This window comes from Strongylocentrotus purpuratus, unplaced genomic scaffold, assembly GCF_000002235.5.
Source record: "Strongylocentrotus purpuratus isolate Spur 01 unplaced genomic scaffold, Spur_5.0 spur5_scaffold_1, whole genome shotgun sequence".
NCBI classification, from domain to species: Eukaryota; Metazoa; Echinodermata; class Echinoidea; order Camarodonta; family Strongylocentrotidae; genus Strongylocentrotus; species Strongylocentrotus purpuratus.
The window spans coordinates 24,230,544-24,250,034 of NW_022145594.1; the positions used below are offsets into that span (position 1 = coordinate 24,230,544).

At 36.7% G+C, this 19,491-nt stretch overlaps 1 protein-coding gene across 9 annotated transcripts in view; it reads right to left on the reverse strand.

Annotated features, from left to right (window-relative positions):
* The window catches only part of LOC763356 (glucose-6-phosphate exchanger SLC37A2), a 37,106-nt gene that overhangs the window by 4,085 nt on the left and 13,530 nt on the right, over positions 1-19,491 (reverse strand). The window contains exons 5-16 of one of the 9 annotated variants that reach the window (XR_004062653.1): positions 18,454-18,666; positions 16,141-16,307; positions 14,959-15,017; positions 13,625-13,729; positions 12,510-12,600; positions 11,342-11,490; positions 10,131-10,179; positions 9,407-9,480; positions 8,450-8,638; positions 7,976-8,070; positions 7,223-7,249; positions 2,322-2,452 (exon numbers count right to left, since the gene is read on the reverse strand). Coding sequence is in view for 6 of the 9 variants with exons in the window: in XM_030977865.1 (XP_030833725.1) it covers positions 2,364-2,452; positions 7,223-7,257; positions 7,976-8,070; positions 8,450-8,638; positions 9,407-9,480; positions 10,131-10,179; positions 11,342-11,490; positions 12,510-12,600; positions 13,625-13,729; positions 14,959-15,017; positions 16,141-16,307; positions 18,454-18,666 (1,315 nt within the window). In the remaining 3 variants the exon portion in view is untranslated. Of the gene's footprint in view, positions 1-2,321; positions 2,453-7,222; positions 7,258-7,975; positions 8,071-8,449; positions 8,639-9,406; positions 9,481-10,130; positions 10,180-11,341; positions 11,491-12,509; positions 12,601-13,624; positions 13,730-14,958; positions 15,018-16,140; positions 16,308-18,453; positions 18,667-19,491 lie in introns of all 9 variants that reach the window. The other 8 variants (XR_004062655.1, XM_030977866.1, XM_030977865.1 and 5 more) reach the window with 8 other exon arrangements.

Consider the following 19,491-nt stretch of genomic DNA (forward strand, 5'->3'; position numbering starts at 1 on the left):
AAACCATGTCCGTTGGTGAGTTGACTTAGATTCAGGCGATTTACATCCCCAAGAATGATGATTCCTGCTTGTTGGAATTTAGCAAGAATATCATCAATGGCCTGTGATATGTGCTGGATCAGCGAGTCACTGTCAGGGTTGTTGGGGGGACTGTATAGCGTTGCTACGAAGATGGAGGACACTGAGCGCGGCAGTCGGTGAGGGCGCAATTGAACCCATACAATCTCATGATGTGATGGTACCGTAATGAGACTCATTGGTGTTGGGTGCATTTCATCTCTGACGTACAGTGCCACGCCCCCTCCACGTCTTCCAGTCCGATTCTTAGAAAACATAGAGTAACCGGGAATGTTATACACTTGATTAGGTATTTCATCAGTGAACCAAGTCTCGCTCACCGAGATGATGTCAAAATCACCTTCTGTAACAACAGTTGTAAACTCATCAAATTTGTTGTTTAGTGACTGTGTATTAGTCATGTACACTGAAGGCAAGGTGACTTTCTGGTGGTTTAGCTGAATTTTTACATTTGCACATGTTCTTTGATTGCGCTCAGTCCATTGAACTGTTGATCGATGTGGTATAATCCTAACTGGAATCTTTCTCTTAATGTGCCTACCAGCTCTCCGGCCTCTTCTTTTCTTCGAAATTCCACAGTCTTGTATTGTTAAATGGGTCTCATCAGATAGTTTGAACGGTGGGCTGCGTAATGACAATAGCTCTGTCCGTGAATAAGATATCCTCTTGACGGCAGTTAACCCTTCTGCTGCCGAATCGATTTCTGGCTGCATTTGGGTAGGGTACTCAGTGGCTGGACTCCCCATTGCTAGCCCGACAAAGTTATTCACCACACCGCACAAAGTAGCAGTTACAATCAGGCACACAAACCTCATAGCGATAAGTTAAAAATACTTGTCAGTTTAATCGAAGTTCTCAGCAAAAACTTACTTCATTATGTCCATTGAAAAATCAAGAACATGAAATGTGACTTCTGAAACTATTTAGACTGCTAAAGTAGTAAAACGTGATGAAAATTATGGAACAGATCGTTGTAGGCGTCAGCATCAAACAGCGCCATCAGAGTAAATAGATATCCTATAGGAACGCAGTGTTAAGTATTGGCTGAGATATGACCATCTGAGTAAATAGATATCCTATAGGAACGCAGTGTTAGATTGCTCTGGTTCGTCGGTTCGTAACATTACGAACCAGAGCAAAATAACACTGAGTTCCTATAGGAAATCTATTGAATATGTTAAGTATTGGCTGAGATATGACCATCTGAATAAATAGATTTCCTATAGGAACTTTGTGTTATTTTGCTCTGGTTCGTTGGTTCGTAACATTACGAACCAGAGCAAAATAACACTGAGTTCCTATAGGAAATCTGTCACATTCAACGTGAGGAAACAACTACAATTCCTTGTTATTGCATGTTCATGGCACAAGAACAAGCCTTTAAAAGTAAAACCAGTTTTCAAGTAGACATCTACATGTCATAGAAAAATCAGAACTCATTACTGGTCAGATTACTTTCAATTAAAGACATTCAAATGTAGTGTATTAAGTAACACAACTCGGTATAGTCACATTACCAGGTTGGCGTTCAACAATAAGGGATAAAGCAACGTCGATCTGGCACTGCTCAGTGGCTGCCGGGCTCACGATCAATTGGGCAAAAAGAATTCCCATTTTCGGTTTAACTTAATCAAATTTGGAGTGGACTTTAAAAGATTGTAATTATTATTATTACTTTAGGCTCATTCAGATATGAAGAATAAAATGCAGCTTTAAAAAAACGAAACGTGTAAATGAATGGCAGTTAAACACAACAAAAGTCCTATGCGTATTCAGCAAGCTCTGTGTTATAAGAAGATACAGGAATGTGCAGTTTACCTTATCGTATCTGAACAAGACTTCCAATTGTAGATACCTGGTAGTAGACATTTAGCCGTAGAGGGGTCAAACTCGCTACCCAAAAGGACTATTATTCATAAGGACCGCTATCCATAACACATGGACAAAATGAATAGTGATCCTTTGTGAATAGCGGCCCTTATAAATAGCAGTCCTTATGAATAGCGAGCAGACCCCATATAGAGTGAACATATAACAACTCATTTATTAGTACGGTACAAGTGGACATCTAGGTGTATATTTATGTAACCAAACTAATTAGTGGTAACACAACTTACAACAGAAGGTAGTAGACATATAGATTGAGTGTATGTACATATAACAATTCATTTATTAGTACAATTAAGTTGACATCTAGGTGGATATTAAAGTAACCAAACTAATTATTGGTCACAATGACTTACAAGTGAAGATCACTATTAAAGAGTCTCCCACGGGCCTAAAAATCAGGGCCCGCTAAACTGGTCTCTGCGTAGAGGGCGGTATTCCTGTTTGAGAGGGAAAGGTGGAGTATGAGAGGGGCGGAGTCTTCCGTCTATGGGTTAGAGAAGGATAGGATAGAACAGATGGGTGAGAAAAGAGAGAAACAAAATAGGAGCTATTTAACTAAAATTAAAATCATAAAGGAGAGAGTTGGTTAGGGGAGCACAGTCGCAAACATTTCTTGATAATCGGCAAAACACAAGGAACAAGAGCACATTAAATTTTTCAATATTGGCCTAAAAGTACTTGATTCACATTCAAGTTCAACACTGTGAGAGTCAATTTTTTCAGAGAGTGTTTGTGACTGTGTTTTGGTGAGGGCATGCTTTGCTTTGTGCTATAAGAACCGGAAATGAGAAGTTTTTTTGTGCACTATTTAACATCATCATTAAAGAAATGCAGCGGTTTTGCCAAATCGTATAACTGAACTAAGAGATACTAATAGTCAACCATATTCTGGAGGAATAAGGAGGATTAAGATTGAAATGTGAAAGGGGTATCAGTATCATAGAGAAAATATAGATGAGTTACAGAAGCCAAATACCAACCAGGTCCAATTCACATTCATGACAACAAACAAATTAAACTTTGAACATTTTATAAATAATTGTACGACCAATGGAGTTAATTGACACGATGGCGAGTCCACAGAAGCTGGGCTTGCACTGGCAGTAAAGGAACCACTAGCATCTGTTTAGGTAGGGGGGCTGGGTACCAGTCTGTGAAAGAGCATGTGCAATGCAGTGGCATTACACATGTCTAGTACCAGTAAAAAAAAAAAAAAAAAAAATCAGCCCCCCCCCCCCAAAAAAAAAAAAAATTGGTTCTGTCATCTGTGGCCCCTTAGTTGGTCCCATGTCTAAGGGATGCATTTCTAGTTCTAAAATGCTAGTTACAAAAAAGAGCAATACAACCAAAATGCAAGATACGCACACAAATTAACAAAATGAATACAATAGAAAAAACCTGTGAAATAAAAAGAAAAGGTTTTCCTGAGAGGAAACAAGTAAATTAATTGGAAACATACATGTGTATAGTCCCACACAACCATTTTTGTACACAGTGCTATTCACTGCATGTGATTTTGATCAAGATTTTAATCAGTTCTTCTATAATTTTTATGATCTGATAAACTCATTAACAAGAAATCATATCTGTACAACAAAAGCTACAACAACAAAAAACACCACAAAAACAAACAGAACAGACATGCAAACTACAACAACCTGTGGTTCTTGAGTACAAAAACCTAGAGTTTTAAATTCAATCATAATGTAGTAATTATTTACTATATCTCATTTCTAGAGGCATGGCTCTGCACTTTTTAAAAAGTGGGGTCATGTAAAAAATAAAAAAGGCAAATAATGGACAGGCCCCTTTAAACCTCACTGTATTGATTTTGATATTTTGGGGGTCGTTTATAATTTATGGAGTCACTCATTTGCCAGGTGCAAAATGCTCTTTATTCGCTCAAAATTATTAGCTGACATCAAGCTTGTCATTGTTCAAAGAAAATAATTTTAAATGATTCACCAAGATTGTGATCGAGAAAATACTGGTTTTTATTTGGTTCGCAGGAAACTTTCAGAATTTTTTTTGGGGTGAAATCCACTTCCTTCCATTCACGTTCATTTGGAGACTGCGTACAAATATTTAATAATAATAATAAAAATAATAATAATAATAATAATTATATTAATAATAATAATATTTTGCTCAACTTTTGTTGACACACAATACATGCAGAAGAAAACATGAACCAAAACAAGTTTAAACTGCAGAAACATATTACCTGGCATACATGTTTACAAATATCTTTTATCCCAGAAAGTATGTGGGGAGAAAAACATAAAGACAATTACATAAATTGTGTACTGGTTATAATGCTGGTACATACAATGTATAATGCAGGTACGTGTAGGGCCTATATATGCTGGTACATATATACATGCGCTGCTTGTATTCTACATGTCCTGCCTTTCTTTTCTTTCTCTTTTTTTGTTGCCATGATATGACAAGGTTTTATTATGACAATTGTTATCATGATATCATTTACTTGATTCCAAAGAAATCGTTGTAACAAATTTTTTTCTGAATTTGTCTTGTTTTTCAGACCTTGTATACTGAGCCAGAGGCGCAATGGCTCAGTGGTATAGAGCAGTGGTCTCGTAACCAGGAAGTCCCGGGTTCAAACCCAAGTCTATGGGCTAGTGCCCTTCGGTAAGGCATTAATCGTCATTACCAAGTCCCTCAAGGAGGACTTACCGATAAAGCCATCGGTCTCCTTTATAACAAGGGAGATTACTTGGCTAGATGGAATTTGTGATAATGAGGTTTCCTTGTACACATAAAGTAGAAAGCATAACAGCCACAGAATACATTTAACTAGTATAGCAAATTACTGTAAAACAATTTTTTTAAAATTAGCAACAAGAATTAGGGATGTTTGAAGTTCACATAAAATTTTCAATTACACAAGTCTGTGTTCATGCATCTTCTAGCTTGTTGAAATTATATAGAATGAGAAACTCAAAAAATTAGCTTACTGACAACTCAATAGAAAACACAATAATAACAGGGGAAAAAAAATACTTTAAACGTTTCGGGGGCTACTTTTGAAGCATTCTTGCATGAAAATAACACTCTTTAATTTGTTTTGCATTGAACTCTATGCAGTTTTTTGGGGGCTCTTTTATGACTTTCGGGGCTCTTTTGAGCATTTCGGGGGCTAATTCGCCCCGAGCCCCCGTGTATTTTTTCACTGAATAATAACCATAACTGTTTCTTATCAATCACTTTACCAAGTACAGTGTAACTGACCAAAACGTTATACAGTACTTATATTGCCCTAGTCACTGGATTCTGTTACGATCCTGCACTTTACAGTGAACACTCACCACTCCCTTTGGAGCATACTACACTTGGCAGGGATCAAAAGTTAAACTTATCTCTAGGTTGGACTTAACAATTATGGAAAGCCGTTAGCATCTATGAAAATATTTTGTATAAGCTATTTAAAAAGGCATGAAATGTTGATTCAAATCATTCATATCTTCTATTATCAAGGAGATTTCATGTGCTTGATGTGGAATTTATAAAAATTCTAAAATACTTGAATTTTCACTTTTGAATATATTTTATTTTAAGGCTACAAATAGCTCTCCATAATTTTTAGGCCCAACTTAGAGTTAAATTTGACTTTGGATCTTTGTGAAACACCCCCCCCCCCCCAGGTCTCATATCTTCCACATTGAAGCAATTCATTGCATTGTCTAACTAATGGGCAAGTTTGAAATCATACACAAAATCATGAGCAGAATAACAATCTAGAGCTACTATCAAATTAACAGAAAAACTATGGTAAAACTTTGAGAGAAAAAAAGCTGCACAGTGTATTTGAATATGAGGCAATGCATTCTTGGTAAATATAAAGAAAATAATTAAAATGCACTTTATATAGGTAAGAAAAAGGGGATTTGATCAATTGAACAATTTAGGAAATCGTCTAAAAGCTTGTTAAATTCTAACTTTTTGAAAGACTACCTTAAAACATTAAGAAAAGAATGTGCAGTGTCTTGGTATAATTCTTGGTATAAATAAGAGACTACAATGTGCATATAAGAAATTACAGGGTGATTATAGAAATCAAATATATATTTAGGGAAATTTCTTCAGTTTTAAAAGCTTGTTCACATGTGCCAAGGTACAACCCTGCAGTATTCCGTAGTGGGTTTATTTTTTGTGTACTAAATGAATGGGGAGTGGGAACGCAACACAAATGGCTGCCTGCAACAAGGGTCCCATGCGTACTCGCTTATCTGTGTTTTGTAAGATACAAAAATGTGAAGCACAGAATGCTGAATAGAAATCCTGCTGTATAATACAGCAGTGGTTTACCAGGGCACACATGCAGCCTAGGGGAACAAGTCTTAAGAAGGGAAAGAGAGCCCTTTTTTAATCCATGGGAGAAAAAAAGGAAGACAGAAAATAAACAAATATAAGCATTTCAAAGCATGCCACTGCTTTATATACACCTGAATAAGTTTGGGAAGACTATACAAATTAGTCAAACCGTGACAAAATTAAGAAGAATGACATCAATTACAATTGCAAATACACCTATTAGGGCTAAACACCATGTTTATCAATGACAAAAATTATGACACCATGACACCAATATTTTGTAGGCCATCACAGGCGTGTACGAGGTGTGTGGGATGGAAAGGCTGCAGCCTGCCTTCCACAGAGAATTTTTTTTTAAATACCATTATTTTGGTAGTGAGGTGCTTGAATAAGCTCATATTCGCCCACCAGGGACCCCGTTTCACAAAGCCTTTTTTCAATGACAAATGACAAAAATCAGTGACAAATTTGCTTATAACCAATCAGAAGCAAGGATTTCAGTAGCTTATGACAAGAACTGTAATTTGTCATTGATGACAAGTTTTGTGAGATGGGGCCCAGATGTGTAAATATGCTCATATTTGGGCAGCGAGAGCCTAACTATGTGATTTTTATATCCTATCTAATGTTCTTTAATGATAAAATGACATTTTTACCATAATAAAGTGACATTTTTTCACTTGCTTGCAAAATTGAGAAACTTTAAAGCTGATATTCATGCATAAAAAAAATAAGGGACCAGTCCCAAAGGAAAAATGTACCCAGATACCCACGTTACACATGAACATGATATAAATGTACCGTAATATTAAGAGACAGAGTAAAACCGTCTTCCTGAAGTTCCTTCCAAATAAAAGTTTGTGCAAAATTTGCAAAGTCTCTACTTTGCAAAGTTGAATCATATTTCACTAAATTTTACCCTGTTTCTTGGAGTAGCGTTGAAGGTCTAATAACCTTAACAAAATGCGAAATAAAAGGGAAAGGAGTGGAAAAAAAAGAAGAAGAAATTATGGATTTTAGAGGATATATTCACAAAAATGTTATGTAGATTATCTAGTACATGTACGTATAGTATACCATAGTGAATTGAGAGAGGTGGTTGTGACAAGCGCATCTAGGCGTACACAACATGGGTCATAGGTCAAATCATGGAGCTCCAAATATTTCCCTCACACGTACAGTCTCTATTGGAGGGGACTCATTTTGGAGCTTCATGAAATGCCTGACCAATCAGAAGCAACTTCCGGTGACGCAACTCTCTCTCTCTCAAGTAACTACGGTACATATGACCAGGATTTGTTTTTACTCAACCAACCCCTTGAGAAAAAAAAAAGAAAAAGAAAAGGATTTGGGGAAGAAAAAAAATGGCATCTAACAATATTCCCCCCTTTTAAGTAAGAAAATTGTGAACAAATAGGGGAAAATAGGGAAAAATCAGGAAAAATCAGAAAAACAGAGGTAAAATCGGGAATTAAAAAAAAAAATTGGTAGAAAAAAAAAATCAGAAAATAAAAAAAGAAAAATTAATAAATCAGGAAACTGATTTAAATTGGGTAATTATCAGGCCTGATATGACCTACTCACATCAATGTCCTTCATTCACACAACTATCATTTCATGCCGCAATCTTTGAAAGGAATCTGTTTATTATATTGCTTTCTTAGCTACTTACCCATCAAAATCATTGGGGGCGGTGTTTAGAGGTTGGTACACGGTTGATTTTCTGCAAAAATTGCGGACTTCTTTTATGACCTGCCGAACCATCAGCTGTAAAAGAAGACAAATTTTTAGTGAAACTCATCACTAGCCCTACAAACAAGCCACTTGCTTGTAATGTTTGGTGATGCTCATTAGCAATATTGCAACTTATGTTTATTCTAAAATAAATTTAAAAAAAAATCAGGCCTTGTATGAACCTGTACAGGGTCAGATCTCTTACGTATATATCTTTCTGTTGGAAATAAAATAAATATGAATTGAATAGCTGCGATATAAGATGAGCTTGAAATCAACTCTTTATAAGAAGGCCCCAGGTTACCATGTATAAACAAGAAACAATATTATATTTATCATCATAGTAACTATATGATCTAACATGAACATACGGTAATATGATAATAATTATCAAATTCATATATTAACTTACCAAAGCTCCAACTATTTCTGCAGCAGCCAACATGAGAAAGACTTTATACCAGCCTTCTGCATCATTGTTAGGGTTTAAAACACCAGTGAGAAGGGGGCCTACAGCTGCCCCTATAGTCCCAGTACCATCTATGATTGCTGAGACTGTTGCCAATGCTTTTGAATTGCCTTTTAAAGATGGATGTGTACCCTATTCACAATGAAAATTTAAAAAAAAATGCAATAACAAATTATTAATTCTGTTATATTAAACAGTGAGAAGTGGGCCCATAGATGGCCCTATAGTCCCAGTACCATCTATGATTGCCGAGACTGTTGATAATGCTTTTGCATTACCTTTTAAAAATGGATGTGTACCCTATTCACAATGAAAAATGAACAAATGCAATATCACATTATTAAATCTGATATATTAAAAGTGACACAGAAGTGGGCCCATGGCTGCCACTATCGCCCCCATACCAATCTGTGCCATTCAATGGGGGCAGACACAAGTTCTAGACAAATATTCCATTTCTCTAGTCATGCAGCAAAAACATACCTAAAAATTGTGGTCAAGTTCCACTTGTTGTAGGCTTCATTAGACAAAAGGTCATGTAGAACAGGAGTTGGTATTTTGATTTGGTTTAGGATAAGGTTTATGTTTAGAGTGTTGGGTAGATAAATTATTTGTCCAAGGTTGAAGTCCTGACATCGGTAAGTAACGTTGCATGCGCCATAGCAACTCTCCCCCCCCCCCCATTTTTTTTTTTTTTACAGGAATGCAACCTACACACACTCCTTTAAATTGAGAAGAAAGCTACTTGATCACATTACACTCACCAGATCTGAATATTGAAATACAATTATTTGTAACAGGTGAATTCAATAATTTATATCGAGGAACTTAATTTTAAATTTGGTTACATTATGAAAATGGCCTATTGAGAAGAAAGCTACTTGATTACATCACACTCACCAGATCTGCTGATACTGCTGTTGTTATCAGAGCATATGGTCCATTTACAAAGAACCCTGTTATAGCCATCAGTGCTGAAAATAAAAAGTGTGAAGATTAACAAATAGTTTGACGAAACGTAACAAGATTACCAGTACTATTTAAAGCCTGTCTGCACTACTTGTAGCTATGTGCGCCCTCTATATATCAAACAATGCCTGAGCAGTACCTGTTGGTTCCCCATGATCTCCTTTTTCTTATGTTAATTGAGAACTGATTTGATGAGATATCCGACTGTCAGTGACCATGCAGGGAGGTCTAATCCCTCCTGGCCAAACTAGTGCAGACAGGCTATAACCTTTGTTTTTCTGCTGCGCAATTTGATCTGAAGGATTGAGAATAGCTAGGTAATATTGGGTCCAAAAACAGTCAGACCTGTCTTAGTGGCCACCTCTCTAGCAATGCCATCTGCCTGTAGTGGCCGTATAACAAGGTGTCTAATTCTTCAAGTATGTGACGAAAAAAAAAAAGAAAAAAAAAATCCTGATTTATGTTTCTTGCGAGTGTGACATATTAAAGCTTAGATCTAAAAGTATTCAACAAAGGCCCTGATTCAACCAGTCCACCTTTCATTCTGGAGGTTCCCCCAAACCACAAAAGACATCAAATTTACAAGGGGCATGAATAATTCAGTTGTGAATAGTATTTGTATAAAAATCAATTAAACAAAATGTTATATACTTACTTATACTGACTGTAAAACTAATATATCCATATGCATTATAGACATAAACCTGGAAGGAAAACAGAAAGGAACTCAAATTATATCAAGTTTAGTCATATATCCACAATATTAGATCATTTCTTTGGCGGGTGTTGGTAATTGTACTTGAAAACAACATCATTTTCGTTGTTCTTTAAGCCTTGGTCACAAATGCCATTACGAACTGCTACGAACGCCGTACGAATGGTTTTCACACAATGGAAATTCGGGAAGACAATGGAAAAACAGAAGATTTGTACGAAATTATCGTTCGTACGAACCTTTGTGACCGTAGCATTAATTACATGTTGTAAGTTATAACCAACATGGCCTCATCAATGGTCAAACCATTGATGTTCATCATACAAGTACTAGATAATACTACAAAGATAGCACAGGAAGCATAATCAATATGTGCATGGAAATTGATATACATGTATAATCCATGACGCAGTCCCAAAAGATGAGAAATGTATTTACTCACAATATTTCGTAACCCATTGGAGAGGCTTAGTTCAGTACTGATTAACAACAATAATGAATACAGTCAAACATGTGTAAGTGGCCACCCGACTTTAATGGTCATGCATTTTCATCTCCCACAGGTAAGACATGTGTGTTGTAGAACCTGTCTAGAAAGTCCACCTGTCTACAGGGGCCACTTTTTCCGTTTCCCTCTGATGGCCTTAATAGACAGGTTTTTTATCTTCCATGAGAGAGGAATGAGTATTGTAAAACCTGTCTAGAAAGGCCACCTGTCTACAGTGGCCACTTAACAGATTTGACTTTAATTTTGAATACGAGACACTTCATGGTCAGCTGGTGAAAGTAAAACTGTCATCCTTACTTGAAGATGACTTACTGAAGACAGGTTTTATCTCCCACTAGAGAGGAAAGTGTATTGTAGAACCTGTCTAGAAAGGCCACCTGTCTACAGTGGCCACTTTTTCTGTTTTTTAGACAAGTTTGATTGTAATTTTGAATAAGAGACAGTTCAGGGTCACCTGGGACCTGTTTCACAAAGCCTTCTTTCAATGACAAATGACAAAAATCAGTGACAAATCTGGTGATAACCAATCAGAAGGAAGGATTTCAGTAGCTTATAAATCTGCCATTTGTCACTGATGACAAGTTTTGTGAAACGCCACCCTGGTGAGAGTAAAACTGTCGTCCTTATTTTGAAGATGACTTACTAAAGGTGCAGCTATAATTAAACTGATGAAAGAAACGGTTGCGCTGCAGTCAGCCATGTCCGATAGGAAACCGGCGAATATTCCCCCTAGGATTCCACCAACGTCAAACAGAGTTGAAAGGTCAGCTGCTCTCTCATCAGTCACATGGGCTGTAAAGTGAGAGGATGGAAGAGAGGGAGAGAGGGAGAGAGAGAGAGAGAGGGAGGGAGGGAGGGAAGAAGGGAAAGAGGGAAGAATGGGAGGGAAGGAGAGAGAACAAGAGAGAGAGGGGAGAGGGAGGTAGACAGAGGAAGTGGGAGAAAATGAGAGAGAGAGAGAGAGAGAAAGAGAGAGAGAGAAAGAGAAAGAGAGAAAGGGAGAGAGAGAGAATAAAGTTCCTTTTCCCACACCCTTTTATCAGTCCTATTGTAATTGAAATTATATTAAAAATAGGAAAGTTGTGAAATTGTTGTATTTGTCATGAGAGGAACACAAATTGGCAACACTGTGACGTATCACGCATGCTCCTCTCTAATTTGCTCTGTACAGAAAATTTCATTAACTTTCATACAGGAGTTGTATAAACACATATTTGCAATAATTATAAGGGTGACCATATGAATAAAGATTTTCGAGGGGAAAATGCAGATTTTTGAACCACTATTAAACATACATACAGAGCAAGATGTATTTGGGGGATTGATTAACTTTAAATTTCATTTAGATCCTGGGCATTGTTTCATAAAACTTGTTATTAAAAAAAAATGCTAAATTTCTATGACAAATTAGCTCTCAGCCAATCAGATGCCATAATTACAGTAGCTTTATATAGAGTGGTGAAGTGTGACATCATCAACAAATTATTTTTGGAATTGCTCAATTTTTTCTTCATTTTCCGGTTATGAGCCAGAGCATTATAACACCCATAGGAAATCTATTTATTCAGATGGTCATATCTCAGCCAATACAGGTGTGTACTTAACATATTCAATTGGTTTTTAGACATTTGGACATTATTTTTGATGATCTTTCGGAAAATGAAGAAAAAATGGAGAAATTCCAAAAATAGATTTGTATGATGTCACAGCTTCGGTACTCCATAACAGTCATTGTAACAAGCTTGTTATTGATATCAATTTTTATGGAACAGAGCCCAGGTTTGATAGTACATATATACACAGTGACTCACATGTTGAATGAATGTACGCAGGTAACCAATACAGGAATGTGTAGCTGACTAGTTTGGCAAAGAAGAGACAGAGGGAGAACTCTATCACACCCTAAAAATAGAAACAAAACATTAATGATATTAGTAGCGAATTAGTTTCTATGTTTTATATTATAAGGCCCTCTGATACTTACATGTACAACAATCCCCGATTACTAATGGGTCTACTCAAGAGAAGACAAAGTACATGTATATACAAAACAAGTCTAAGATGAAGGGGAAGTCCACCTGATTATTAAATTGGTTTACATACATGTAGATGTAGAAAAATATGAGGAACAAGTCAGTAAAAGCTTGAGCAAAATTTATGAACTTTGGAAGTTGCGATGGATCAAAAACAAATTGGCAATAGAAATTGAAATTATTTATTAATAAAAATTTCATCCCAGCCAGACAAAATACATACAGTCTATTCCAGTCACGACTAACATACAATAATATCTAGGTACACAAACTATAGTTTAAGCACATACAAATCAAATAGTCAGTATTTGCCTAGACATTTGGAGAGTTAGGTAAATGTGATGTTTAGGATCAAAGTGAGAAGCATAGGTCAACTGTTTCGGACTAGTTTAGGATAATTTCTCATGAAATAAAATCTGTTCATCAGAACTCAAGTTTAGCTTCACAGGCCCTTTGGTATTTTGGCAAATGTTTGGAGAAAACAAGTAGAATAAAGAATATGCAAACAGTGACAGGTAAAACAGAAAACAATCTTATCAGTACTCTGGTAACTATGTTTAACTTGAGCCCTGGTTATCGGAAATAGGATACACAGAAACAGTCCTGTGCGGGTTATACCCTCCAAAACACTTCCTTTATATGTTATTCTTACTAGAGTTGGGTTCACATGAGAGTCCACAAAATTAAAGTTTAGCTTTAGGTGTTAAAATTTGAGATTTATGTGTCAGGTTAGTCAGTGCGATATCGATCACTAGTATGGGCACTGACTAAATTTTGTGCACTGGAACTGCCCTATTAAACACACTCGAACAGTGCATTATTTGTAAATTATTTGCGGGAGCCTCTCAAAGCTCATAATCTGTTTTCTCTTTGAGAAATACGGATCCACTCACTGGAATTTGAAGAGCTCCCCAAAATGTGATTGCCTTTATATCTTCTGGTTTAGCCTGCTCCTCTCTCCTCGAATGAATTGCTTCTCCATCATCTGAATATTCATTCTAAGAAAGAAAATAAAAAAGGAAGGGAAAACCATTATAAACAAAAAGAAAGTGTAAGATTAATCTTCTTCATCTTTGGAATATTCATTCAAAATTATCGTAATTGGAAACGCTTCAGGATATAAATGAAAGGAAATACAGTCAAACCTGTCTATAATGGCCGCCCAAGGGAAACACAAAAAGTGGTCTTTGCAGACACGTTCCTTTTAATAGTACATGTTTCAATGAGAAACTCTTTTCAAGGGAAACAAAAAATGTAGTCTTTGCCCGGCCCCCCCATTCCGAGAACGGACGGACCCCATGCGTGTTACCAAAATGTCCTTTCGTAACAAAAGAAAAAGGTCGACCCGTATTGACTCTACACACCGGACTTTTGCTGAAAAGGGGGGGGGGGGGGTGCTGAAAAAGGCTTGTATAACAAAAGAAAAAGGTCGACCCGTATTGACTTTACACACCGGACTGTTGCTGAAAAGGGGGGTCGCTTGGAACACGCATATGCATACCCTAAATAACACCGAGTGGGGGGGGGGGGGGGGCCGGGAGTCCTTGTAGACAGGTGGTCACTAAACCAGGTTTGACTGTATACAGTTATATCAATCATAGGAGCCAAATACTGTTTCTCTTTCAACTTCGACATCCTAACAAGGTCTGTGTGTCATTTGAACAGGGCTATACTGAAACTACATCATTTTAACATCTTAATTTGCCTGTTAATTTAGTCTAAATGTCGATGGACTTTCATGTATTAACACGCACAAGAAGGTCATCATAATCAAGTACATGTACGCATGATATAGCAATATATACAATGACATAATATAACAAATAATATAACAATTCGGAAGCAGCAATCAAAATGTGAATTACCATCCACACCCATAGTTTACATATTTGTACAGTTTACATTAAATCTATTATTGGATTGTTTTTTTGGCAGGATGTTCCATAATGGGTTATTTTTGGGTAGACTTCCTTTTTTGAGATTAACTTACTTTTGTCCAACCATGATGTCACCTCAATCAATATTTTGGATTTGAGAATCAATCAAGACAAATATTTAGAAGTTCACTATCACCGTACCATAATATTTTGACAATGAACAGGTGAAAAAGAGTTGACAAGCATGTGCCCATGTCTCATGCAGGTACTTATTTACTTCTTTCAGTATATCTGGTGGTTTCTTCAATTTTTTGCTTCGATAACGAAGAAATGATATCATTGATACTTACAGGATCAGGGGATGGCACTGGTAAACTATTGGTTGGCTTGCAGTCAATATCAGAAGGATCTAAATAAAGAAGAAATAAAAGAAAAAAGAGGGGGGAAAAATCAGATTAATTCATTATAGCGCAGCTACATGTACTACCAGTATAAACACAACAACAACAACCAAAGAGAATGAGACTGCCAGCTCAGGGGGGTGTTTCACAAAGCCTTTTTTCAATGACAAATGACAAAAGTCAGTGACAAATCTGCTGATGACCAATCAGAAGCAAGGATTTCAGTAGCTTATAACAAAAACTGTCATTTGTCACTGATGACAAGTTTTGTGAAACACCCCCAGGGAAGCAGTGTTTACATGTATGCAGACAAGAAGGAATAGAAATTAAATGTCTGAACAAACACTTGACCATTCCAAAGCTAGCTGAGGGAAGGTTACGTCTTTTCATGATTGGTCAGTCATTTTATTGAGCTCCAAATAGTTGACTCCCATAGAGATCGTACATGCGAAGGAAACATGTAGAGCTTCAAAGAGCTTTAAAGGAGGCGTGATGGCTCAGTGGTAGAGTAGTGGTCTCATTACCGGTAGGTCCTGGGTTCGAAACCCAGTCCATGTGCTAGTGCCCTTTAATTAGGCATTAATCCTCATTACCAAGGCCCACAGAGAGGACTTAAAGCCATAAGTTTCTTGGCTGCTCACTCACAAGAATGCAAGTTCTTTTGCAGTCTGGTAAAACAAACAAATCAACCAATAAAAGATAGCTTCGTAATTTGACCTATGACCGCGGTTACACACGTGCATACATGTATGCGCATATTACAACTATCTGTCTTAAGTACGCTCTGGACCATTCCATTCATATCCTGGGGGGTGTTTCACAAAGATCCTAAGTTGAACTTATCTCTAAGTTGGACTAATAGAAAGCCATTAGCATCTTTGAAAACATTTTGTAAAATTTATTTTAAAAGGCATAAAATCTTGATTCAATTCATTCATATTTTCTATTATCATGGGAGATTTCATGGTCTTGACGTGGAATTTATGAAAAGTCTAAAATACTTAAATTTTTACTTTTAAATATATTTCATTATAAGACTACAAATGGCTCTCCATAATTTTTAAGTCCAACTTACAACTTAAGTTTGACTTAGAATCTTTGTGAAAAAGCCCCCTAGAGTGGTTTACTTACAAACTATGAGGAAGAGGAAGATGATGACCCCCATCCCCCCGATGATGAAACCGGGAACGACGAAGGACCAGCCCCAAGCTTTGTCCACGAATATCCCTGCCACCAGAGAGCCTAAGATGTTCCCGAGGCTGGTGTGGGTGTTCCAGACACCCATAATCAGTCCTCTCCTGTTTGGGGGATAATTCCAAATAATAATAATAATAAAAATAATAATAGCTGACATCTATAATGCGCCTAATACTTTGTTTCTAGGCGCAGCACATAATATTACCCTGGTCATCGGATTCAGGTTTACCCACAACACAATGCATGCACATTTTCCACTCCCTGGGGAACATTCCAGCCTGTCGCCATTTTACAAGCGCCACTTGCTAATCCAACCACATTAACTTTCTCATCCTACCGGGTACCCATTTAGCACCTGGGTGGATAGTGGCAAATGTACATCAATGTCTTGCCAAAGGACATTAGTGCCGCGGCGGGACTTGAACCGAGGACCTTGCGATTGACAGTCCGGTGACGTATCCACTCGACCACAACACCTCTAAAAATGTGACGAGGGATCTAGGGCAGGAATTTGGGGTACCTTTTTTATTTGAGTTACCTCTCAAATTTTGGATGGGCACCCAGGTCCCCCAAAATGATATAACAAAAAACACCTGCTAGATCTACATGTTCCTATAAACATGCTTACATTTGACCATTTATAACAGCAAATTATCTCCAGGGCCTTTGTCTTGTAAGAGTTAATATCAATTGCAACTTATTTACAATTGATATCAATCACAACTATGTATAAAGAGATAGGAGTCTGCAAATTTGTGATTAATTGGAGGACTTGCGATTGATTTGGATCAATCGTAACTCTTAGCAAGAAGGGGCCCAGATATACTTGCATACCTTGGTTAATATCGGAATATCTCACATGACATTATATTTATCCATATTTGTTGATGTTTAGTGCTACTTTCATGCTTGTGAAGGTAAAGGGGTAAAAAAAAGAAAGGGAACAAGCTTGCCACCATTTCGATTCGTGCAGGCTGAAAACAATCAGGTTGAAAAAAAGAAGGGCTAAAAAAAAGATTGTCCCAGCTCTAATAGGACCTGAACATCATCAAGACCCAGTTTACAGGCACAAACCCTCGTCACTCACAACATGTAACAGAAGGCACAGAGAGGCTGAAAGGTGAGACTACTGTAGATAGAAACAGCTCTTGAAATCCTAACTATTAATATCTTATGAGTAATGATAAATCAACTATCCATAGAATTTTGCACATATATCATAACATATCAAAAATGTTGGGTGAAGCAGTTCACCCAATGTTTAGTTACTTTTCACAAAAAAGGAGGTAAGTGGGCATTTTAGGCCAGATGCTAGTTTAACATAACACACTAAAGCAAATAGTTGACAGGAAAGCGTCTCCTTGAAAATCCATGTCCATGTACATGTACAGCTACATGTATGAAACAAAAGTCCTCTGGACTGAAACTTTCAAACAAAACTTTTCAGTTTCTATACATGCACAGAAATGAAATTACACACTTCAATTTCAACTACTAATTTTGTTTTAAAAAATCAGTTCCTTTTGTGTAAGTGAAAGCACAACTTTTCCTTTTCATGTTTTTCACTGCTAATTACGTTGACTGTGTAAACTAAACCATACATATGCACTTCGCCTAGCACTTTGATTTGTAGGTTATGATATCACAATTTCTTTCGATTATTGATTTATCATGACTTATGAGTCATTAGTCATTATTTAAAAGGTTAATAGGTTGAGCAGTCTTCGGCTAGTCTCACATGAGGCTCTCCTATGCTTGTGTCAAGTTAACTTTATTTGTAAAAAAAAAATAGAAGATACTGCTGGCTGCTTGCAGGAAGGCCAGTACTGCCACTGACAATAACCCTTAGATTTGAAATTTTCACTGATGTCAACAAAATTGTTGAAATATTTTTTCTCACCTCTTTTCATAAAATGATTGTGCCAATATGATTTATCATTATTTTCATTATCATTATTATTAATATCCTTATAATTATCATTGTTGTTATCAATATTATTATCATTATTATTATTATTCTCATTATCATCCTTATCATTATTAGTATCATCACTATTATTACAAGTCACGTTATGCATGAGCACGTACCTCCCTTTCCCAAACCAGTTAGCGACTATCGCCACCACGCTTGGTCGTCCGGTAGCCTGAAATAGACCACCTATGATCTGCATGACAATGATGATGGTGATGGTAGTGATAATAATAATGATGATGATAGTGATACAAACAATCCACAAAGTACCTTACCTTCCTTTTCCAAACCAGTTGGCGACTATCGCCACCACGCTGGGCCATCCGGTAGCCTGGAATAGACCGCCTATGATCTGCATGATGATGAAGTAGTAGAAGCTATGGATATTCCAGAAGTAAGCCATGCCGACCATCGCCGTCCAGAACCCGGAAGCGATCATCCCGAACGACAGGAAGTAGCGCAAATCCACGCGCTCACCGATGTGACCACTATATGGAATATCAAGAGAAAGATGGATACATTAGAAGTTCTGGGCCCTGTAACATCTTCAAAAAAGTGATTAATTGCATGTTCTCAAATTGATAGCATCTCATTATTCAATCGCAACTTTACAATCAATAGCAACTAAAAAGTCAATTTAAAGTAGAGATGCAATTACTTGCTGCAAGATTGGAGTTACGTTACATTTTCTTACTATCGTTGTAGGTCAATTTTTATGTTACAGGGCCTTGATCATGTTAACCCTATCTAGCCCGGGGGGGGGGGGGGGCCTTTAGAAGCCCCCCCCTCCTCGACATTTTTCGCGAAAATTAAAAAAAAAAAAAATTCTTGTACTGAAATTTTGTGACTTTTTTCTTTCGAGTCATGCGCATCTTTTGAAAGAATTTTTTTGAAAATCGGACCTACCATTACAAAGTCACGTGTCCTTTTGTCTTTGCATGTCAGCCCGAAAATCGCTCATTTTTGTGATTTGTGTACAAAACATAAGGAAATCTCATTTTTCAAATAAAGAGATAAAAAACATTGGTTATTTGGTCTTGTTTATAGTTTAGGTGTTTATTTTGGGGTCAAAATAGTTGAATTGTAGTTGGAAATGAAATAAAACAACAAAAACAAAGAAATACATAAGAAATTATCAAAACAATAGATAACATAAGGAATAACCTGGCTCTTCCAATTTTGTTGGCTGTAATATTATTATCCCAAATGGTCTAAATAATATATGTAGTGAAAATTAATGTTTAAATATGAAGAATATATGATTTATGGATAAAAATGTGAATGTTATTACCATATTTGCATAAATTACCATA